This window comes from Diadema antillarum, unplaced genomic scaffold, assembly GCF_040938485.1.
Source record: "Diadema antillarum isolate AM-2024a unplaced genomic scaffold, OU_Dant_1.0 seq00000057_RagTag, whole genome shotgun sequence".
NCBI classification, from domain to species: domain Eukaryota; kingdom Metazoa; phylum Echinodermata; class Echinoidea; order Diadematoida; family Diadematidae; genus Diadema; species Diadema antillarum.
In genome coordinates this window covers 906131-931853 of record NW_027271163.1, presented here as the reverse complement: position 1 = coordinate 931853, position 25723 = coordinate 906131, and the positions used below count along the sequence as shown (strand labels likewise).

Here is a 25723-nt window from a genome sequence, read left to right as displayed (position 1 = left end):
AAGTTCCCTCTGCTGACCTGAATCAGTTCACTGCTGCAGAGTTTTGTGGGTTGTGTGGTGGTCAGCTGCTATCATACATTGTAGTGAGGAAAACCAAGTGCTAGTCAGACTTACAGGATACAGAAATTGTACATCAAGTCTCCTCGCCAAGGGAAGTTGCACCAAACAACCTTTTCTGCACTTGTTTGTAGTCTCTAAGGGAAGCCCATTACATGGCTCTGCTTTTATTTCTGACAGTATCTTCTACCTTGACCAGTTATTTATGACTTTCATAGCAGTTTCCATAACCAAAGAAAGTCATTTTATGCAGCAATTTGTACTCTGTAAACTCCTACTGTATAACGACCGTACTTAAAGGACAAGTTCACCTTCATAAACATAAGGATTGAGAGAATGTAGCAATATTAGTAGAACACATCATTGAAAATTTGAGGAAAATCAGACAATCCGTTCAAAAGTTATGAATTTTTGAAGTTTTTGTGCAGTACCCGCTGGATGAGGGACTACTGCAGTGTATGAATAACTTAGATGTCACATGCGTACAACAATATAAGGAAAATATAAAGAGAATTTCACAAAATTCCATCTTTTGAAAAAAGTACACATTCCCCTGACTCGTTACCGATAAATGTTATGGGTAATATTATTCCCCCTGCCTTTAGAAAGAGGCAAGTCAATTGCTCTTTTATTATGCGAAAAAAGTGAAAATATGTTGAATTTTCTTTTATATTTTCTTTATACTGTTGTACGCATATGACTCACAAGCTGTAGTAGTCTCCTCATCCAGCGGTTCCAACACAAAAATTTAAAAAATTCATAACTTTTGCATCGATTGTCCAATTTTCCTCAAACTTTCACTGATGTGTTCTACTAATATTGTTGCATTTTCTCAATCCTTGTGTTTATGAAGGTGAACTTGTCCTTTAACCACAGTTAAAGGTAAGCATCACATACACATTTGGAATATAGGGACCAACATCCTCTCAGGGAGGGTTTCTGCCCTATTTTATCTTTTCTTTTCAGCAAATAAGGCTGCGGAGCCAGTTTTATTGGTGCCAAAACCTTATCTGCCACATCATGTTGCCTTGTATCGTTATTGTTGTATTTTCTTTGAAAGACAGGTTCTCTTCCATGACCGGGAGGCGAACGAGACGTCAAATTTATTTCCAATTATATGGGTATTTCTGCACCAATTACGTGCCGGAATCTGCTATTGGGAGGGAGGGAAACGTTTGAATGAGGCTTGAATGATTTTCATTAGAGCGATGCCCATAAAAGAGTCACTGGAGCTATCTCCACCTCAAACATTGCCTTTCTTCTTCCTCTTTTTCGCCGATTGGCGGTATTTGCCGTGCAATATCAAACTTTATTGGGCCTTGTTGAACTCCGACCCGAATCCTCGCAGAAATAGACGCCGCCGCTCGCGACGGTTGACTCATTGATATTGATGTCCTCCCTGATACCAATGAGGGTTACCCGTGTCTGGAGGTGTCGCAGCGCAATCGTGACACGGCCGTGAAAATGTCGTCGGCGATAAGGGGAGGAGGGAAGCTGCGAACGATTGGCTGAATCATGCGTTTCCGATCGCCTTTGGTCGCCGGCGCATGCAGGACGTTGACCCAGCCAAGGAATCCCCCAAGTAAGTGGGAGACGGAGCAATAATGAACCATGGTCCGACTCTACCGATTCCTCATCATTCTGGGAGAATCTCTTCCCCCCTCCCCCACCATCCGCCCGCCTTTAGATCTTTAACCCCAAAGTGAGGAAACGCGTCCCCATACATCACCAAATTCTTGCGCCTTCAGTCTGTCACAGAATGGAACGCATTTATCACGGCGATAAAATCTGCCTCATAAATTGATTCCGGCAAGTGCGGTTATAAAGAAGAATATCGGCAAATGCTGGAGCGCACAATTGATGCGAGAAACATTTCTTTATCACCCCTCCCGGCATAATTTGGAATCAATTTACAGAAATAAATCAGACAGTTGAGTGATGAATGAGTTGGTGCTTCCTTGAAAATTCTTCTTGAAAATGTCCGTTTGTGTCGATTGCGTAATAAAAGTAAATGGTTTACACTCAACAAAGGGAAAAGAACTACACATGAAAACAAAATGGTACCAAAATGGGAATACAGCTATTCAACAACCATATCAACAACAAATACAACACAAAAACATCTGGGGAGAGAAGACTACACCATGGTCCTACCTCCACAGAGTCCACCAGTGCAGTTGGCTCGCTGCAGGGACACGCCCGAACACAGCCGCATATCGGAACTCATACAGTCCCTCCTCCTTACGTGGTCACACTTTTGGCTGCAGTCCGACCACTCTGTCCACTCACCCCAGCCAATGGTACCTGTATCAAAAATCACAGACATTATTTTTGGCACAGTTATTTTGATCCTACTTTCTTGTATGGGTTTGTTTTGTTTTGTTTGACTGTACATAATTAACATCACTCCACTACTAGTATCACTTTAGACAGGAAGTTTTTCGTTCATGATGTACAATGCATTGTCATGAACTCCCTCAGTCCAAAATCAGACTTGATTTTGTACATGCTTCCTTACCCATCAAGCATCTGATAATAGCCAGGTATGCAGGCTTCACAGGAGTAAAGAAGGCAAAACAGTTTCAAGATGCAACACGCATTTCCCATAGACACCTGCCCGAGTAGACTCGGGACTCGTCCTCAATGGGGTTAAGACGGGTGTCAATGAGTCTGCCCTCGTCCTCATTCCTAGGACAGTGTCCAAGAAATGTGGATGAAGATTCTTATGGAGATTGTTGCTGAGTGGGATACCCTTCCAAACATCATCGCCATGGCAACACCATGGAGCCACGGCAGCTGCTAGCTGACTTTTCTTGTCAAACGTTCCTCCTGCAAATGCTGGCATATATTTTACTCTATTGCTAAAGATCTTCACCGTACACATCCCGTATACCGTCAATTCCTGTGTCACGTATATTGTCGATGCTATATTTTTCTTCTTCTATCATTACAACTATTCATCTATCAATCAAGTCATCTTTTTCAATACAAGCTCTAATTCCAGTTTGATTCATGAAATGATGTCTAGTTTTGTTATTCACCCCCTTCACATATCTTCTTTGCTTGTATCCACTGTGGAATTCACTAGTGCCCTTAATAGTACAACCTGGTCTGCTAAGGCAACTTTGTTTGATAAAGTATCATGTGGTGTGGCTAGAGCAGCAAGCAGCAGGATGTTGCCCAGGGTTACCAACCCAGTCCTACTCAACACTGTCATCATACCTCTGCAGTTCTTGGAGCATCGTTCACTCTGCATGGAGCGCCCCTGGCACTGGGCACCTCCGTTCACCGGAGTGGGGTTGGTGCAGTAGCGCATCCTTTTTCTCGTCGTGCTCCCACACTCCCCAACGCAAGACCCCCACTCGCTCCACAGCGACCAGCCACCATCCTCTGGAGTGGAAACCATGGCAACACAAAACCATCATCATTGGCATTTTTAGGAGCAAATAGTGCAAAGTATATACCTCATCAGTATCTACCAACTACTTTTATTTCTCTAAAATCTCTGTAGCTCTCATTCAAATGTCTCTGTGAATATATGCATTCAAGGAAAAAAAGTAATGATAATAAGATAAATTTCTATGTATTATTCTAAGTATTTGTTAAAACATTATTTCTCTAGAACTGTCATAGTAAAGAAGAAAGTGTTCACATATCAGTAAGTCTCATCTAGAATATTGAACCTAGTATAAGTATACGGGTCATTTATATTTTCTGTAAATGAACGGAGCAGTCAGTAACACATAATGCTTAGATCTGTGGCTGTTAATGCACTTGGTCATGAGCACATGCCTTCAACTTTGTTTCAGTATTTTGAGAGTGATAAATTTATGAATTTTTGAACCTATGCACATTAAATGTTCTAAGCCTTTTTTTCTGGGATATAAAAAAGAAAGAAAGAAAACATAGTGATCAAAACTATCTAAAGCTAAAAAGCAACATTTCACAGCATCGTCTTCTGTGCCAGAACCTCGGGATGATTTCAGAATGAGTGCTACCATCATTGGGAGGGCTGTTGCATTGTGGGACTGCTGTATTCACAGCTTCTCATCAGCCCGACCAGTAAAACCAGCTGGTGCCCATTTGAATGCAGACATGGCTGAGACAACTGGCGCCCCATGGCAAATGGGGAACACTTTTGCTGGTTGACATTAAAATAATATATAATAAAAAAAAATCCACCACACTCGAACAGAAATTTTCTTCAACACAATTTCTGGGACATTACCATCAACAAACCTAACTTAGTTCTTCTGCATTCTGCAGATCATTACAACAATTGACAAAACAAAAGTCTGTTTATGGTGGCAGTGACCTGTCTGTGAAAACCACCCATTTTGGCTTTACTGGAGTGGTTGCTGCACACAGGTTTGGTGAATGTGGGTGTAGTGCACACATTGGTGGGTTGCATACAGCTCATAAAAGCACCCACAAGAACTTGGATATGTGTTGAAAAAAAAAATGACCCTAACTCTCTGGATACACCCACATTATGTTAGTAAACTGTGTATGTCATATATCTAAGCAAGTCTATTCTCTTTGTGTGAATTGGGACTTCCCGACAATTTTGAGAGAGGTTGAATTCGCGATCTTGGAGTACAGCCATGGGCAGAGACATGTACACATGCACATTACATTCATGTCGAGATCAGAATTAATATTTTTGTGTGTTTTGAAATTTACAAAAAGCACTAGACTCATGAAATTTGCGAAAATGAAAACACTGCAAGATATATGGTTTATACAATATCAAAAGTAACAACTAGAGAAGCACTCCGAGAGCGCAGACCTCCGCCAAGCAGCTCATTTTTACCATTGATCTTGTTCTTCCATACATTCGTATACGTGCTGAAAGTCACCCGATTTCCCAATATAGAAGCCTTTTGATACATCATAGACTTCCATCTGCACGACGCGCCTCGCCCTAGCAGAAACTAGAGTACGCACTTTAGTGCATGCATGAAAACCTAAAAAATGCGCAGCTTGATCTCCCAAGTTCATTGACCCTACATGCCAAAATATCGAAAATCCTTCATAAAATCTGCAAAAATTGCCGGATCAGTCACTACCAAAATTTAATCATCTGTTACTTGTGTCATTTTCAATCTTTCCTGTAAGTTTCATCCAAATCCGTTCACAACCTTTTGAGTTATTTTGCACACGGACAAACCAACAAACACCGAAAAAAAACCAAACATAACCTCCTCCCGTGGCAGAGGCGATGATATCTGCTCCTTACCATAGACAATGACCTGAGCAGGATCACTCTTCCTTGTTGAGGCCACGTTGCTTGCCACACACGTGTAGTTGCCAGTGTCGGCGATTTCTGCCTGGCTAATGATAAGGCTGCCCTCGTAGGTGACATAGTAGTGGACCTCGTTCACGTGGTCGATGTGCTGCCCGTCCTTCTCCCAGTGCACATCGGGAGTTGGGATGCCCTCTGGCACACGACACAGCAGATTAATCGGTGTTCCAAGCTCTATACGCTCTCCTAAAGGCATCTGATGGAATAGCTTTTTTAAATCTGAAAAAAAGAAGAAAAATAGAAACAAGAAAATTATCTCATGCCATATATGCCCATCCATGAAAACAACAAATGGTCAACAACAACAACAACAACAACAACAAAAATACAACAGTTTATCTTAATTCAGTAAAGATCTCGACCGTTTCCATCCTATTCTGGGTGATATTGCATAATGCTGAGAAGATCAAACCAGCACTGTGAATATCCTTGAAGTATACTGCACAAGTTCTCATTTTTGCGCACAGGGGGTAAGATGAATCATCATAAATGATTACACATATTTACATCACAATATTTCTTAAGGGATCATTTTCAATAAGCCTACTTTGTGCTTCTCATGATTCCGCCACTATCATATTTGACACCATGTATTTTTGTTTGTTTGTATGTTTGTTTTTAATGCAAAGTTTGTACACCAATTATGAAAGTGGAAATTAATGAAATGAAATGAAATGAAATGAAATGAATCGCGCATTTTATAATACTTGCGATGTAACTGGTCTAGCTAACAACAATATCAATAACCTGACCTAATTTTCTTCCTCCCCTATTTTTGGGGCAAATAATCCTTGTGTTTTAAAACAATGGCACATCATCCTCTCCTTAAAACACCTGAAACCCTAAGCAGGACAACATTGGCTGCAGCATCCAGTCCCAACATTCACTCTTGAATTAGTACTAAAACTTACAAAACAGAATCATGGCAACTTATCCCAAGAAGCCCGTATCTGGGCTTGCCTATCGGTCCAATCCATAATGGAGAAATTTCTTGACATCAAAATGAACAGCCTTGATTCCTGCTAATTTCTTAATACCGCCAAAAAAAAAAAATGATTCAGATGTTTTTAAGAGAGATGAAAACAGCAACTTCTTGATGTCTGCTACCTGAGAAGATATACTACTTTGATTTGATACTGAAAGTATATAGTTAATAATGCAGATGAACGAAACCTAAATAAACTAGGACATTTTGAAATATCTCTCTCTCCTTTAATTCCTTTAACTCACGAACAGTTATGGAATCGAAGACACAGAAGTTTGCTAAAAGGAAGAGGGTAGACAGGTAATGAAAACTGCGCAAGGTTGGGGGGAATCTTCACGGGGAGAGGGAATTTTTCTCCGGCTTCTCTGCTTGAGCGATTCCGCAACAAGGTTCTGTCAGCAGGTCTAAAATTACTCCCCTGAATAAAATTTCCCTTCTCTCGTCAGAAGCTTAGGCCCTCCAAGAAAAAGATGTATTATATTTCAAGGTGACAAGTGAGTGGTGCTAGGGCGAGCCTACTTTCCCCTCTCCATCGAAGCACAAAAAGAGAGAAAAAAAAGAAGCTTTCCCTCTCGCCAGCGCGCCGAGGGCGGCACATGCCTCGCCTGTGGGGAAGACACGCGACAGTCTTGTTCATATCTGGCCTGTATGAATACATTGACTTCACGGATATCACGTTGCCGGATGCTGGATACATAGGACTCCAGGTTAGGAGTGGATACTTGATTGCTTGCTGGAAAATTTCCCCAGGAAGAGAAGAAAAAAAAAAGAGAGAGGGAGAGGGGAGAATGAAAATAATTACCCCGGACACAGAGCTACCAGAATCCTCCGGATTCCGATAGATTTTGAAACTGTGTTTCTCGACAAGAGGCCCATTTCTTCCTTGATGAATTAACCCGAACAAATGCCCCGGGAGCAGAAGATATATTTCATAGTTCTTCAAGACATTCTTGTAATCAGTTAGTGTGTTCTAGAAACTGTCAATAATATAGTCTTACAGCCATTTCATAAACTTTGTTTTAATAGCATACTTCCCTATAGAGACTTTTTTTTTTCATTAAAAGTGCAAAGTTGAAGTGAAACAGAGCAACACTGGAACTTGAGATCACTGATTTATATGATAAATATAAAATTAGTGTTCAAGTTCAGTTCAAAACATTCATGATGTAATAGCTTAAAATCCAAGATATTTTGATCCCTTGAGCATCTGCAAAAATTTCTTTTGATGTTGGTATCACAGTTGTGATGGGAAACCTCTTCCTATAGGGAGTAGACCAAGTAGCAAATGCTGTCCAGTCCCTAACCAGTCTAAAAACATTATCTATACTTGAATGGCAAGTGTGAAACAGGTCGTTATCCCTTTCGGGGAAAATAATTTTCAAGTACCGCTGTTATTGTATGCAACACAATTGCCAGTGGTCGTGGTAGAGCCACAAACAGACGGAAAGACAGAGTTAATGAATACATGAATAGTGGCTGCAGCACCAGAGAACATCTATCTAACATACACCACGTTCACTATGCGATAGTGATAAACAAAATCCACGCCAAGCCAAAATAAGTCAAATAAATCATTACGAAAGGATCTCTTATCAAATGATATATGAATGATCCCCTATGAAAACCTGTAAATATGTACATATAACATTGCTTACGTGAATATGTTATATAATCTATATCATCGAAAGGACTGGCCTCGACTAGCCTGCACACTACTGCCTGTTCTTTTTTTGCCAAAACTGTACTTTAACTGTTGACTGTTTTGACTATGATGACGATGTTTGTTTGGTAAATGAATTTCATTTTATTTTATTTTATTTCATTTCATTTCAAGTCATAGCCAGGTTGGAATACACTGCTGTGTGCAGTGTCATTGGTCTGTGTATTACTGCATGCATCATGCATCACACAACAGACAAAAAAACTCAATGAGTACAACTGCTACAATTTTTTCTTTACCGCGGCTTCATAATCATTATGGCATGGACAAACACATCATGAAGACCTAACTTTGGGCAACTTGGAGAAGAAAAAAACAACAACTAAAAGATCTATGATGACAACTTCTCGAACTTACACTTTGAATAGTTTCAGCTTTAAAACAATACTTTGTTATATTCTATTTAAAGGGACTGTACAGTACTGGTTGAGGTAGGGATTCATGTTTTGAACATTCCTAAGTGAGATGATGAAAAGCCTCTTATGAAATATGAAAGAGCATGTAATTTTAAGAAGGATTCAATGTTTATTTGATGAAAAATGGTTTTCAAATGGCTGAGATATCCAAAACAGTGCTAACAATAAAAGGCGACATGCCACAACTTTATTAGGATCTCTTTGTTTCACCTTGTTTTTGGATATCTCAGCCATTTCAAAACCGATTTTCATCGAATAAACTTTTGATACCCCTTAGAACTGCATTCCCCCTCACATCTCATAGAGTGGTTTCTGAATATCTTGCAAAATGTTAAAAGCTCAATCTACACCTCAACCAGAACTGTACACACCCTTTAACATTAAATACCATATTTGGACAAAATCTAATAGCTGACAATAAAGGGCAATGGCCTCTCAGTTAACAAAGTCGAAATAATCCGTGACAATATAAATACCAAATAGACTGAAAAAAAAAATAACTCACAATGTTTTGTAGCAAACAATATATGTACCCTCATCCGTCAGAGGATATAACCTGGATGCATAGACACAATGTCTGCCTTGTATTTTTTCATTGCTATTACATTCTATTTATTGGGTCATTATGTTTTCTTTCTTTTTGATAGAGCAAGAATTTACCATCTGCCTACTAGAACCTATTGTATGCCCCCATATAAGGCTTTGTATGATCATATCACTGGAAACCCAATATGTACCTGTACAAGTTCATTTCTATCCTCACAGGGCGTGTATTCATAGCACGTTGCGAAGTTTCTGGACAAAAAAAAAAATCTTAAATGCCCGTGGGCATTTCTCACATGTGGGCAATAACGCTAGCATGAAATTGTATAGGAGGATGTTCCAGATTGACACAGGAACCTGTTTAAAACTATTCACATCACTAAAATGTATTTCTACTTGCACTGTAAGTCAAAGTTTTCAGACATCTAAGCAGACTTCCTCACAAACAGACAACCGCTAACAACATTCCACTCAACAGCTGCATCATAAACTATACTTTCTGATGCTGAAATTCGCAACACTTGTTGTGCTCCTGTGCAAGGGTACAGGTGTACATGTACACACTATAGCCAGAGAGACTAAAATGTCAAGCTCAGCGTACATCCCCTAAATCATGTTTTAGAGGGTGAACCATTCTGACCCCATGCACACTCCCGAAAATCAAACACAACTTATTTGATACACAGCACTATAGGGCATGACTGGCCAAATACATGAGGAATGCAATTTGAAGAAAAAGCACCTGATTACATCAGCTTTCAGACTTACAAGCAAAAAAAAACCCTGACCAGCATAAATTGCATTTCTTTATATGTTTACAAACTTTAATCAGTAAGAACCACTCTAATCATCATCTCAGCTTTCCCTGCCTGCAGATCTAATGACCAATTACAAATATTTCATAGATCACTAAATAATTATCAGGTAGTAATGCTGACTCTGCCTAGGAATTGGTTCCTTTTGTAACTGGTCTTGTTTCTTTTTTAAAACGAGCCTATCGAGTTACACTTGTACACCTGCAAAGATAATACCATCACTTCCAACATACTTTGTTAAGCTCTAATGTTGACTACTCATTTTACAAGGCGAAGGAAAAACATTCAAGTTAAGCAGCAAAAAAAAAAAAAGAATTAACAAATAGATGAAAATAATCTGAACAAGATTGCCACTGGTACCATGATATTTGTCTCCTTTGTTTTTACATGAAATGTGGTATAAAATAACATGCTTATTGCGCCTGAGCTATAATTGCAGGAAAAATGTATTGGATTACAAGAGCATGTAGAAAAGAAAATAGTGAACCAGCTTGTACTTTTTATTGGGTAAGATGATAATCATGACCATTTGGAAGTCTGGCCTCATTTTCAATCATTATCCTTCACCATCTTCTCCATTTAAAGGACAAGTTCACCCAAATATATATTATGTGGATTAAGTGAATGTAGCAATTGACTTTCAATGAAAGTATACATTACCTCAACTTGGTACTAACACATGCTAGAGGTAATATTGTCCCCCCCCCCCCCCCCCCCCCCCCCCGGCTCTCAGAAAGAGGTAAGTCAGGTGCTCTTTCATTTTGATAGAAACATTGATATATGATGAATTCTGTTCATATTTTCTTTGTTGTCCAACAGTTATGTCATAAACTGAAGCAGTCTTCTCATCCTGTGATTACCGAACTGAAACTTTTAAAATTCATAACTTTTACAGAGACTGACCAATGTTCCTAAAATTTTCACTGATGTGTTCTACTAATATTGCTGCATGCACTCAATCTACACATTTATTTGGGTGAACTTGTCCATTTAATGTACTCTACTCCATATCTTTCATGAATGTACTGGCATATCAAGCAACTACTGGGTTTGTTCACTTGTTCTTTTATCTGCCATGCTCATCAAACTGCCCTTTTATATGCACAAAGGTCCTATGGAAGACGTGTACTCTGTACAAGTGTACTCTTTTAATTCATTTGTATTTGCTGGGGAATTGAGAAACAGCCATAGATAAAAGCCAAAACAACCGAATGCAATTTAAGCTTACACCTATCTCACTCACAGGAGGGTACCGATACAATCATTTCTATCTATCATTTCTATCATTTCCTGCAACTTTAATTTTGATTCAATATCATCTGAAAGTGATGCATAATATCATTTTCACTGATTTTTTCTTTGTTACCACATTGTATTGATATTATGTTATCATGAGTATGTAAATGTTTTGTATTGTTGGAAATGCTATGAAATCAAATGGAGAGCTTGCTTCCAAAAGGGGTTAAATCCATCGTTTTTCAATGGATTTAGTGCCTTTTAGAAGCAAGCTCTTCAAATATACACTTGGCAAATTTGAATAACGAATCAACCACAGATTTCACATAAGGATTTAAACATGAAGAACGACAACTTATGGCAAATCTTGAAGCAAAAATGTTAAATATGGTCATGATATAAAGCTTCTCCATACTTTCCCTTTTTCTTTTCTTTGTTGTAAGCACGTATCCTGTCTTTCTCTTCTCCCCCTCTCTCCCTTGCCTTTTCTATTCTTCTTGCCGGTGGTAAGTTCCTCTTTTATATCAGTTCATAATTTGAAATGCTTTGATTTAATTCATGCTGAAATCACTATCTTCATGATGTCATGCGTGCAAGTTACAATGTACTGTTAAACAGGTGATTCATACAGTAGAAACATGAACACATTCACCTCATATCAAGCTATTGATATCAAGATTACGAAAAAACAAAACAAAAACTCTGGGAAACTCTAATGGGGAAAGTTTGCTGCGGTAGGTGATTGATCGCTTGGAAATTTGTTGAGAACAATGAACCCAAATACCAGTGCACAGGCTGGAAGGAAAACAAGATTAGAGAACGCTTACAAAGAACGAGAGCAATGCCCGTCCAGAAAACAGTTGAAGTGTTTGACCAGGATCTAATTAATAGTCTTAACACGGACTCACGCTGTTTTCTCTCGGAGTGGAAAAATTGAAAGTGTATATGAAGGGAGCCGTGCTTCTTGGGGTTGAAGGGGGGAGGGGTGAAGGGGGAAGGGGGTTAGCTGTAGCCCCCATGGCAGTGAGACACAGGCAGAAGACCATGAATAACATATGAGGTTCCACCTTCCCCCCTTCCAGCCCGCAGGCCATCATTAATATACCATCACATCGTAGAGAATCCATTAATCAACCTCCTCGGTACGCACCGCCGGGCCATCGACTCAGCGGGAGTGCCAAGTACCCGGCGCAAAGACAACTCTCACTAGCATTTCAAAATGTCAAGTTTCATTGGAAGGACTCCACTCGCCTCCTCTTACGAGTCGCCGCCATCGCTATCATAGACTGAGGAAGAGGAGGAGGAGGAGGAGGAGGGGGGAAAAGGTTCAAGTTTAATCCAGACCACGGATGAGAGCAGGAGAAGGAGAACACTGAGACAAGTAACAAGACATCAAAACTTATTAACTACCAGCAGATCTTCAACTTTAAAACCAAAACGAGGGGAGGAGAAGCAACAGATTTCAAGAACTCATAAAAGAGAGGATATCATATCAATATGAAGCTGCTAACTTCTCGCGAATTCCACAACGGCTCCAAAAATTTAGTACCGGTACCAATGATTGGACACTCGCAACGGCATCAATGAAGTTTTATAGCACAGACACATAAATTAAGGTCATTGTTGGGCTTTAAATGGGGATACAGAAGTAAATGCTTTTCTGATAATGGGCTAATGAATACTTGCAATAAATACTTTCCATACACTATGAGGGTTAAGTTAAATAATTCCCAGAAAAGTTAATGCTAAAGCTAAAGTTAAAGACTCCTGCTTTTGTATCATACCACTCCGCTGTTTAACTACTTATAAACTATTCCACAAAATTTATTGCATACCTATCCCACAATATTTATATCATATAGCATGGCAATGAATGGGATACCAGAGAATATTGCACAAGTCAGGGCCAATATGGCAAGAATCAAAGATGAGTGCAATATTGGCCAAGATGAGTGCAATATTGGCCCTAATGAGTGCAATATTCCCTGGTATTCTATGAACTAAAGCCATCCAATATAATTTTTATCATCTATAAACATTATCTAGAGAAGACATATCCTGTACAAAAGACTTACCATACTTTTAGTAGTCTTTGAAGTCGACTCTGCACCAAAAAAGGACAACTTGCACTTGCTAGTTGCTTCATATGCAACTGCTTACGTAGCTAATAGCAAGATGTTTGCGCTCTTGTCAATTGCAACAGGAGTTTGTTCATTAGTACAGTAGCAAGCGTTCACACACTTTCCAATGCTTGGGCATGCCGACGAGACGAAATACGGTGTATTACAGCATGGCCATTTACAATGGTACCGTAGCCTATGGGGAACTAATATGTTGGCCTACGCGTTTCATTCAATATGCTCTCGTATTGCAAACTAAAAATTGAGCGGACGAGAATACACGTTTCTAATGTGCAGCTAAAATGTCCTATATACATGTAGATGATAATACTTAATCTGTGTACTCATGGGCATGTCAATCTATTTTGTTGATTTAGAAACAACAAAAAGGAACTCATGGGCTGCATATTATCTCTCTCTCTCTCTCTCAAACAAAAAAATCAAAATTTCATGTCACATGACCACAAGGCATGTCATGTGACTAGGTAAGTGCACTCATGACAAACTTTGGGAGTCTTGATCCTCACAATGCTAATCTCTGTCTTTTATTAGTGTGAATGTTGCCAAATGTAAGGAGAACCATCAATTTACACCTTTTAGAAACAGTGATAGCCACTTGTATTAGAACATCATCACAACATCTGTTTGTGGTCTCAAAATAATCAGAAATGTGGATGCGCTTTTCTTTTTCTTTGCACCCAGAGACAACTCTGAACTCAAAGAAGAAAAAAAAAAGGAAAAAGAAAAAGGATAAACCATAATGAGTGTTGTCATTTCTCATTGCCTGAAACTGGGACATCATTTTGGTATGAACCATTGTGATGACATACCACCCTCTGTCAGACGAAGTAAGTGGCGATTAGAGGAGACAACACAAGAGAGAGAGAGAGAGAGAGAGAGAGAGAGAGAGAGAGAGAGAGAGAGAGAGAGAGAGAGAGAGAGAGCAGCAGCCTTTGAAAGACATCCTTCCTCCAAACACCAAGCCATCTGCCTATACTTTCACCTGTCCTCACTCATGCATGCAGACTGATCCGTTAGACCAAAAACAAAGTTATCATAAAATACACTTGACTATACCATTGTGTGTGGCAAAATAATGGAGAGAAATCCACTGCATTATATGTATTCTCTTCACAGGGGATTTCAGGTGTTTTAGCACTGCTTGTGGTACTATGATGTACTTTAATTACTTAAATTCCATATTCCTTTTCTTGAGCCACATCCTCAGTCAAAGGTGCAAAGTTTTTGTTTGTTGTTTATTCTTTGTTTTAAAAATATTTAAAGTCAAAACCTAGATGGAAACATTTCTGTTACTTCTGTAATTACAACCAAAATAAAATTTACATTGTGGAGTTAAAGTATAGTCTGCAGTGCACATAGTTTGCCACAAAATTTTGAAGTTGGGACAGGAGCACTTTTATAGCTACTGTCTAAGAAGGAATATATAATAATTGTCTCTGTATTGTAAGATAAAATACTGTATGAGCCGATTACTTTGCGAAGTTTTAATTTTCACAAATTTCGCTAGTTGGGTGCTATTTGCAAATTTAAAAACACAACAAAATATTAACTCTGATCTTGACATGAAGAATGTACATGCACACATACATTCTCCCTTTAGTCCTGTCCTCTGCAATCGCAAATTCAACCACTCAAGAAAGTGTCAGGAAGTCCTGATTCGCAAAAAATTAGACTCGCTAAATACATGGCGTATACAGTACCTCAAGAACTAATGATAAACGATGTGTGTGTGTGTGTGTGTGTGCATATTTAGCTTAACAACTTCAAGTGATTGAGAACTTTACCATAATACTGATTTTCAATGAGAATTCTTCATTTGTTTGAATGATTCACCCACCTAAATGGGGCTGATTTGTAATTCTGAATTCACTTTGGATGCATCGGTGACATTAAGAGGAAATCTAACCTACTTTGTACAGACTGCTCGTTCCATAACAACCTCACATCATGAAAGTTGTTCTTCCTTCCGCCTTCTCTAAACAAATCTCATTGCATTGCATGACCATAATCACAAGAGGTGTACATGCATAATTCCTTCAGCTCATTCACTAATGACTTGTATATAGGGTCTACAGATTGGAAACGAGGCTTGCCTCAAAAACAAATACCGGAATGCTGCTCAAATCTTCTGGATTGAAAGAGTCGGTCTCATATGTCAGAAGATGGCTCTTAGAATTTCAACAGAATACAGACAGGTAAAAAACATTTACTGAGTTCTTATAAAGACAGCATCAGTACTATCATTAGCATGCAGGAAATGGGTCCCTAAATTCCCACATAAGTACTCATTAGTATCTTTCTCCCGCAAAATAATCCAAAGTAAGAATTAAGTCAGGATGGACCCAAAATGAACAGTCCTCTAATTATCCAGACGAGCCGTAAAACTGACAAACTGTCGACGCTACTTTTCTCACAAATGACGAAACCTAACAAATGAGGAATCCTGTCCACATGAAATCAAATACATTTGCATCCACACAGCAGTTTGCTGCCTCTACATAAAAAAAAGGTACAATCTTGTTAATAGATTATTCAGCAATATCAATCAGCGGCTATCCATCGCAATTAGTCTTGGATTAGCATCTGATATTGCAACAGAAGCAGGGAGGGCCCAATGGATAGGCTGATTCTGCAATTAAAGCGGCCGCATCATGAGGGCGACATTTGCAGCAGGTTGAGTCAGGGAGCTAGCCGGGTAAGGGGGAAAGCGTTGCTCCCGATCCCTCGTCATCCATCAAGCCTGACCAAGCGAACCCCCCACAAACCTCATTAGTCTAAATCTACAAATAGAAGGAACGAGGCGGAAATGAGAGCTGGGGATAAATGACGTATGCTCATTCCTTGCAATTACGGCCAGAACAAGCACTAAAGGGCTTGCTAATTGGTGGCGGGTCACAACGGGGGTAAGGTGGGGGTGGAAGGAGAAAACTGATTATGAGGCATCGCAGAACATCAGCCACTTCTCCAGACTTACCATGCATCATCCCTCCTTGGGGGGGGGGGGGGGAGGAAAACATTTTGATAAACGTTGACACACTCTCTACAGAGTGTGGATTTTCTGAGCAATACATCTTTTGGATCTTGGTCTTTCTTTTTTTTTTCAGAAGGCAGAAGGAGGAATGAAGGATGAGGAGGAGGAGAAGTGATGTTCAAAGAGGTAAGGTTGATTGAGAGGATGTCTTGGGTCATCCTCCGATGATGAGCTTTGAGTGGTACTGTTTTCAGGGCTGTATGCCCAAAACAAAACAAAAGGATTACACACAGACAGACTCTGTCTCCTATTTCCATTGATCAAGTTGAGAGGAAAATGAATAGTGATAGCTGGGATATCCCATGTCCACGTAATGACTGTCAACTTTACTTGCACTATCACCGACATCACCTCGATGAGGTCCCTCTGACAAAATCATCTTTGCTGTCTCCACCACCTAATGATGGGGGACCCTCGGATCGATGGACACGATTCCCATCCACGGAGGGAGGTTACTACAGGCCAACCCCATCACCAAACCCACGGCAAACCTGTTCTTGCCTGACATGGGCAGATTACCTTATTCATCACTCCCACTAACCCCCCCCCCCCCCATGGAGATCGGAGATCTAACAAGTGAGTGATGGTTTCAGCTCCTAATTACTCGATCGCATAAATCCCAATCATTCAACCCCATATTGATTTTGCTCTCCACGCAGATATGGAGAGGTATATATATATATGTGAAATATATGTCCCGCCCGTCAGTTCTGCATTTCCCACCATATCTTCTGTCCAGTCCAAACACCCACAGTTTATGGGTTTTGCAGTGCAGACAGAGCATGACATATGACATGTAAAAACAAAACTCCCCATCTAATCAGCTACCAGTGGAAAAATATGGGCTGGAATTAGATGAAATTAGATACACTATTTCAAATGGCCATCTGTGTTATCTGGAGCTTATCATGTGCCGACCGGAATATCTGCATTCTTCAGAGTAGATTCTGAATTCATTTCCCACTTAAAACATTTTCCACTGTAAAAAAAAAAAAGAAGAAAAAAAAATGCTGCCATGCCTGTTTTGATATTGGCATCATTTGCAAAATAAAATGAAAATGGACACTTGTCACAAGGGCAAGCATGAAAATGACTTTTCCTTTAATTACTTTCCCCTTCAATTTGTATCACTGCTGGCATTACCAGCATTCATTTACCATTCCTCTCATTTCAAACTTCTGCAGATTTTTTATTTGATTCCACTAATTTTTCTGCAAAAAGATCCTCTTTGAGGCCAATTCCCCTTATAACCCCCCCAAAAAAAAAACAACAACAAAAATCACTGAGTATGTTTACATGAACAATGAAATATACTATGACCACTTCAAATGAATTAAAACAATACCTAGAAAATACATTCCGAGGGTAAAATGAACTTAATGGTAAAAATGCCAAAATCCACACACATGACCACTCCATTTATCCGTAAATGCAATGAGTAGATATATATGCATATCATCCCGAAAAAACACAACTTTGTGTACACCCAGTAAGTATGAGTGTCTTTCAATGTGCCTGGAATTCCTGCAACGAGTACGTGCAAAACTGAAATAGTTGATATAATACCTTCTCCGGAGTGCTGCTCGGGATAATTGTTTGAAGTGTGTCACAAACAAAGTTGCCAGAGTGTGACAACATAATCACATTAGAGAGCTTTTCCAATATTTTTCCTAAAAAGTGCGCACCCACGGGAAGTTGAGGCTAATGCATTTAGTAAATTAAACAAATCGAATTCCATGACTTGAACACACAGAGCAGGGCATACGCTAATTGCCAGTGAAAACAATCCAAGCACTTCGGGAAGCATTATGAACTGCCATAAATTAGATTTACTACAGCATGTAGAAGCATCCTGGAACACAGCAATGGATTTATCTCAGAATACTTTTTCTGAGATCTCTAAGGAGTAACAGAAAAGGGGTAAATAAAGAGGGAAAAAAATCACATACTTGAGGAGGATTTGAGGTGGATTTGATAACCCATACTCATGCTGCAAATTATGACAAATATGGTGATATATGAATGAAAAGGCCTAATCAGATTTTTGCCAGAACACCATGATTAGGTGGCTATCTAAGTTTACCAAGCTGTTGAGAATATGTCTGATCATACATTTTTGTTTTTCCAAAAGCAATCTTGTCAAGACTTGTCAGACTACAACTATGGCATGCATAACATCTGAGAGACGGGTTTTACCACAATAGACAAATCATTAAAGGGATCGTATAGTTTTGGTTGAGACCTAATTTCAGGTTTCTTACAATTTTTGGTGAGATAATGAGAAACCTCTTCTGAAATATGAAAGAGCACGTAATTCCATGAGGAATTCAACGTTTATTTGATGAAAGTTGGTTTTGAAATGGCTGAGATATCCAAAACAGAGCGATTCTAATAAGTGTGGGACCCACACTTTATTACGATCGATTTGTTTTAATTTGTTTTTGGATGTTTCAGTCATTCCAAACCCGATTTTCATCAAATAAACTTTGAATTCCTATTAAAATGGTATGCTCTGTACAATTTCATAAGTGTTTTCTTGGTACCTCGCAAAAAGTCAAAAGCCCAATTTTCATCTCCACCAATACTGTACCATCCCTTTAAGCTCATATATATTCTCTTGCACATACCCAAGTTTAGCTCACTGATTACTTTTTTCTGTGCACTGGGAAGCTGACAGTGTATGACAGTTGCAATGTGTATATGACAAAACTTTCGAGCACTTCATTGAAATGTGGAAACATACACAGTTAGTACATTGATATTCCCAATGACATAGACATAAACTGATATCAATGTAACCTACACTTTCATGCATACCCAGGAATAATTTTTGTTTTGTTTGTTTTTCTTGCAGTTTTTACCTCATCACTTAAGATCACAATGATTTCAGCTAGCAATGCCCTAAATAGTTACCATTGTTCACCTGTTGATATTTTACAAGAGTGATTATTGACCCATCAAGATCCGGAGAAATTTAGCTGCAGAATTTATTATCCTATCATCATTAAATTGGCAACTTTGAATGTCACTGCATGTACTGACATTGGAAAAAAAGAATAGATGGAGTGGGTTATAAATTTATAAAAAAAGTAATTTATAAAAAAAGAAATAAAAGATTACCAATTTGATAGAAAAACAGGAGCTGTAATTCTGAAAAGGTTTTGATGATTTAGGAATGAATCTGTCAGAATTTTGGTGGGAGATTTGATGGGTAAAGATGTTTGGGGGCTGATCTTGTGCCAGATAGCCAAAATACCAAGGCTTGAATACTCACATGCTATAGTGACATAGGCTTTGTCAGACCTGATTGGTCTACTTGAGGGAGCAGTTGCCTCACAGGCACACCAGTAGTCTTCTTCTCCAAAATATGTCTCCACATCATGTTTGGTAACCGCTGAAAAAAAAAATGAGTAGGAGAAAAATGAAACCAAGAAGTTATTATTTTCATTCATACAAAACTTTGAAACATTATATATCTCAATTTTAGCACACATTACATAAACTGAAACATTACATTTTATGTAATGAATATCGTGCTAATAACAGGAAAATATATTGAAGTTGAAAAACATGTCAGCATGTACCAGTTCTCCAACATCTTCTACCAAGACTTTGACAAATTGTTTTACTTTATTTCATTGTAAACCATATCCGTCTCTGCCAGGTTCATTCAAAGATTACAATGACATAGAATGAATATTATTTTAACCTTAAGATTAATTCCAGGTCAGTATAAAGCAATTAGGAGTATTCGTTGATATTTTCTGTACTCTTTTGATAAAAGAGTATGCCTATCCATATGATCTTCCATGTTAAGTTTGGAGTGTTCACATTAGAAAATCCCAAACTCCTTTTCTTGACAAAGCATTTTCATGTCTTCTTTTTTTGTCTTCTTCTTCTTTTAGGGTATAAGTATTTTTAGTTGTTGTTTTCTTTTTTTTTGCTTTGGTGTAAAGTGCCTTCAGCATTCAATCAGAATTCGAAAATGGTGCTATAGAAATTGTATGTATTATGTGTATATGTGTCGTTGTTGTTGTTGTAAAATAATAATGGGCAAGATTTCAGTGACACAATTACATGTATGCACATCAGAGTGAGACTAGAAATTCTAACACACTCCCACTTCAGCTTTATCTGTGTCTTCTTAGTATACACAGCAGGCTTGAAAGAGCAGGCATTCAGCTACAACTGAGGGAGTATTTGTCAGCTATTTGGCGGGAATCACTTCCTCAAGACGATGACATCACACGCCCATTAAAGAAGGTCCACCGGATTCTGCGATGACAGGCCTTTGCTCTCAGTGCAGAATTTCATAATGCACATGGCAAAAACAAATGATTCCATTCCTGGGCGGTCAGGCCCCAAAACCCAAAATAGTTGTCGTACAGAGGTTCGGATCAGCCGTAATTGTAAATTACGACGGGCCTCAGCTGTGCCAATCAGCGGAGAAATGTCTGACAGACACGGTCGTATCCAGCAACAGTTGCAGCCGCCGTCCTGATTTACAGACGCCACGGTGGGAAGCGAGCGTGATCGACACACCCTCGCCTCACGCAAAGCGGCACGGACTGCCCTCATTTCTCTGTGATTCCGGGGCACGGATGCAAAAGAGCAAATCTGACAAGCTGCATCGCATGCCTTCGATACAACATGGCGGCAGTAACTCACATTCGCCCACAAATTCCATGCTCGCATTCCTGTTTGACACATTAAAAGTGGGAAGTAAATTTCGGCACACACATCCACTCTGACATTCGTGTTCGTATCATAGCGGCAGTTATCAGCAGAGCCAATAAACTTTGCTAACAAGGTACTCTGACATCCATACAAGAGCTCACCATCTAAACTTCACGCATAATATAAAACACAGAGGATGTAAAAAAGCATAATTTCTTCTGATTTATTGGGAAAATGCAGTGATTTATGACAATTTCATATCATACACACTTGAAAATATTAAGTGCAGCACTGTGATTGCAGTTCAAAATATTCTGCCATGCAAGATCTAATAAACAAATTCCAGTAGGATGCCATCAAGTACCTTGCAATGTCAGAAATGTTTGCATGCAATACAGATGATAAGCAATTGAAAATTTCATTTCCTGTTTACAGAAGCTTATTCAAGACGATATCCTATTTGCATTGACCTTTGACAGTGCAGAAATTAAGCCGTGTTAACCATCTCTGCATTGTATAGGAAGCCCTATGTACCTAAAAGTTGCAGCATAGTATTTGGACCCATGGAGACGTATCTAACTTGATTTCGATAATACTAATAATTTGTCTGATATTCGTGGGAACTTTTTCCACAAGAATTGATTTAACTAGCGGATGTGATGACGTCTTCACCTCATAAGACTCCCTTGGACCTGCACATGAAAGGACAAGTTCACCTTCATAGACATATGGGTTGAGTGAATGCAGCAATATTAGTAGAGCACATCATTGAGAGTTTGAGGAAAATCGGACAATCCGTTCAAAAGTTATGAATTTTTGAAGTTTCTGCTCACTCAAGGCTGGATGAGAAGACTATTATAGCTTGTGATGTCACATGAGTACAACGATATAAAGAAAGAATAAAGACAATTCAACATATTCTCACTTTTCTCGCATAACAAAAGAACACTTGACTTCTCTCTTTCAGAAGGCAAGGGGAATAATATTACCCTTAACATATGTCAGTAACAAGAAGAAGAAATGTGCACTTAATTCAAAAAGTAAAGTTTTGTGAAATTCTCTTTTTATTTTCTTTATATGGTTGTACGCATATGACATCATACACTATAGTAGTCTTCTCATCCAGCAGTGACTACGCAGATACTTTTAAAATTCATAACTTTTGAACGGATTGTCCGATTTTCTCCAAACTTTCACTGATGTGTTCTACTAATATTGCTGCATTCACTCAATCCACATGTATATGAAGGTGGACTTGTCCTTTAAGTTTTATATTCAAACATGAAATCTTTCATGTCAAATAATCGGGGTATATTTTAGCATAATATGCATTCTTGATAATGTTTGTGGGGTATTCTTTTTTTTGGGGGGGGGTTAAAAAAATTTTTCTCCATTTTTCAGTGATGCGGTGTGTCAAAGTATGAATATAAACCCTACAGAAACTGATAAAACAGTCAGCAGCAGCTTTTAAGCTTTCCTATAATCATGAATAGAACAATATTGATGAGTCTAAAAAGGTTAAATATGTTAATCTAATAATCCCTTTAGTATGGTTGCCATGGAGACACAATTTCCTCTTTTGTTCCACCCACGATACAGGGTGATTTATTGATGAGGACTTGAATAGACCGCTGAATGCAAGCTCCATTCAACAAATGAAGCATTCCTACATGCTTGATATTCCATTCTTTATTCTAGTAATGTTAGAAACAGTTTTGAAAAAACAAATATGATTTAAAATCTGAGCATTTTATCTTTCAGAGTTTGTTCTTAAATTAAGCATATCTTATTTGGTAACCTATATAAAATACTAAGTATCCCTGGTTAAAGGACAAGTTCACCTTCATAAACATAAGGATTGAGAGAATGCAGCAATATTAGTAGAACACATCAGTGAAAGTTTGAGGAAAATTGGACAATCGATGCAAAAGTTATGAATTTTTAAAATGTTTGTGTTGGAACCGCTGGATGAGGAGACTACTATAACTTATGAGTCATATGCATACAACAGTATAAAGAAAATGTAAAGAAAATTCAACATATTTTCACTTTTTTCGCATAATAAAAGAGCACTTGACTTGCCTCTTTCTAAGGGCAGGGGGAATAATATTACCCATAACATATGTCGGTAACGAGTCAAGGGAATGTGTACTTTTTTCAAAAGATGACATTTTGTGAAAATCCCTTTATATTTTCCTTATATTGTTGTACGCATGTGACATCTAAGTTATTCATACACTGCAGTAGTCTTCTCATCCAGCGGTTACTGCACAAAAACTTCAAAAATTCATAACTTTTGAACGGATTGTCCGATTTTCCTCAAACTTTCAATGATGTGTTCTACTGATATTGCTACATTCTCTCAATCCTTATGTTTATGAGGGTGAACTTGTCCTTTAAATAGATTACTGGTGCAGACGACCCTTATTGTGCCGATAATGACTGCAAACACTGTTGCTTGATGAGACTGTACACATCATAGGAGGGGACACCACAGCATTCTTGAGAACACAAGATTTCATACACCACTCAACCACATTCAGCACCCAGCATGCAATGTTCATTGCGATGTCATCACCATGCGAGAACACATACTTGGAAATGCGTAGCACCCTTCCGACGTGTCATGAGACCAGACTGGCCTTAGATCCGCCTCGGCAATAATTAGGCACTTGCGCGATAAACATCATGATAATAATTCATCTATTTGTGTTCGTTTCCCTGAATTTTCCCTTAATGAACAGCATTTGGCATGCACATGCGGGCGCGCCCTTACTCACATATTCTGATGTGGTGAATATTTTCGAAATATCTGTCGAATGTTGATAGCTGTTGCGTCCGTGTCTCATCAATTTTCTCATCGTTGCACACAAAGTAGACAGACTCGGCTGGCCCTGCCTCGCACTCCAAGTCCACAGATTTCCTCGTGATGTACACATTTGATGGAGTCCGGTAGAACATTGGCTGAGGGGCTGGTGTTGTTGTAGCTACTGTTGTTACTGTAAGAATAGATAAACAAAGAAAGACAGAAAACCACATAAAAATTCTGCCCATCATAAAAAAGACAAACAAACTTGAATTTCAAAAATACTCCTGGATGCAAGAGAATTACGAAAGAGCATTCATTCAGTGAATCTAAGACAAAAATTAGAGATCTCTGTTGAAAAAAAGAAGAAGTGAGTTTAAGCACAAAAATTATATTCACAACTTTGGAACCAAAAATGGTATTTATGGCATGCTGTATCCCCCTCCTTCCCCCCCCCCCCCCCCCTTCTAAGGTAGTCAAATCAATGATAAACAAATTAAGAATGCTTTTGTTGGAAACAGATTCATAACAATACCTCTCACAATGAGTCACAGCCTTGTTGCAAAGAGCTGTCTCTGTTGTATCAACTTTCAATTTCCAAAATTTCCAACATTTCCGTATACTTACAATTTTTTATAAACTTAGCATTTATTTTGTATTGTGATGAAATCTATGTATTCAATTTCCGCAATATATTTATATGTTTCTGTTGGAAATGGAAAAAATAAATGAATGAATGAATGAATGAATGAATGAATAACTGGAACAATGGCAGCAGTAAATTATTTTTTTTTTCAGGATAGTATACTTCCTCTTATGGCTGCTGCTTTTTCGTTTGTTTGTTTGTTTGTTTGTTTGTTTGTTTGTATTTGTGTGTTTGTTTGTTTTTTTTTTTTTTTTGGGGGGGGGGGTAAATAAATAACTACTCTTTCAATATACTGACCATCATCTAAAGCCATGCTAGATAAAAAGAGAAACAAAGTTTTCAAAGTTTTTCTTCATGCAATGATAAACCCTAAAATAAACTGAACTGAAATTTCTCTCCTGACCACAACCTTGTCGACGAGCCGAGTTATAAAGAAGAACATAATGCCCTTGAATAATGATAGTAATAATAACAACAACAACAATAATAATAATTCGCATTTATAAACTGCACAATAATTATCATAGATTCTCTATGTGCTTCACATAACACATACAATATATAATCGTAATGAACAGTAACTACTTTCTCATTTCTCTCAAGTGTTTTTTTTTTTTGTCATTACAACTTTCCTCCCCAACCTCTCCAACCCCCAAAGATCAAGAGGGTGATATATGTGTTCACTACAATTTGCATTTGCTACCATTTTCATCTCAAGCTTGTGTGAAGACATATGCAAGAGCAAACATCGCCCAGAGACAGATGCAAAGTTGCGCTAAAGAGCTAGAGACATGCAAGGGGCGCAATGGCCTTGATTTTTTTCTTTCTCTTTCTAGCTACCATGGCTAGAGACATCTTACTTTCATATCCACTGACAGTCGGCCATGTCTTTAGGAATACATTACCGCCACCTCCACAAATTTGTCGGTATTTGTTTAGGAAAGGCACTATCAATCACCTGCACACCTTATCAGCTGAATGCTGCTGCTATGCAAATGCTAGAGAACCTTACATTGAGGGTGAGGGATACTCCAGACACAAGCTGTGTGTGTCAGTCACAAAAAACGAAGAAGAACTGTTCATGGAAACTTTGATAGCATCTCTTGTACCCGAGTTGTCTTCCAATAAAACAGCAACAAATCAAATTCAGGTTTGTCTGAGCTCTCAAAATGTCACTGCTACCAAGTCAAACAGCGATTAGTATCTTCAAACAAAAACAAGCTGATTTATAACCACTCCCCAGTGGCCTTTGCCTGCAACTTCAACAAGCATCTGAGCCCCGCATCACATCCATGATCATGACTTTGCCCCGGACTGACCCACCCATATTCCTTCACCCCTCGCT

General features: G+C 38.7%; 1 protein-coding gene across 1 annotated transcript in view; it reads right to left on the bottom strand.

Annotated features, from left to right (window-relative positions):
- Positions 1-25723, bottom strand: part of LOC139725724 (netrin receptor UNC5C-like) — a 156816-nt gene that overhangs the window by 32561 nt on the left and 98532 nt on the right. The window contains exons 3-7 of the mRNA XM_071636808.1: positions 23707-23925; positions 19524-19643; positions 5297-5581; positions 3280-3447; positions 2218-2361 (exon numbers count right to left, since the gene is read on the bottom strand). Of these exons, the coding sequence (XP_071492909.1) occupies positions 2218-2361; positions 3280-3447; positions 5297-5581; positions 19524-19643; positions 23707-23925 (936 nt within the window). The remainder of the gene's footprint in view (positions 1-2217; positions 2362-3279; positions 3448-5296; positions 5582-19523; positions 19644-23706; positions 23926-25723) is intronic.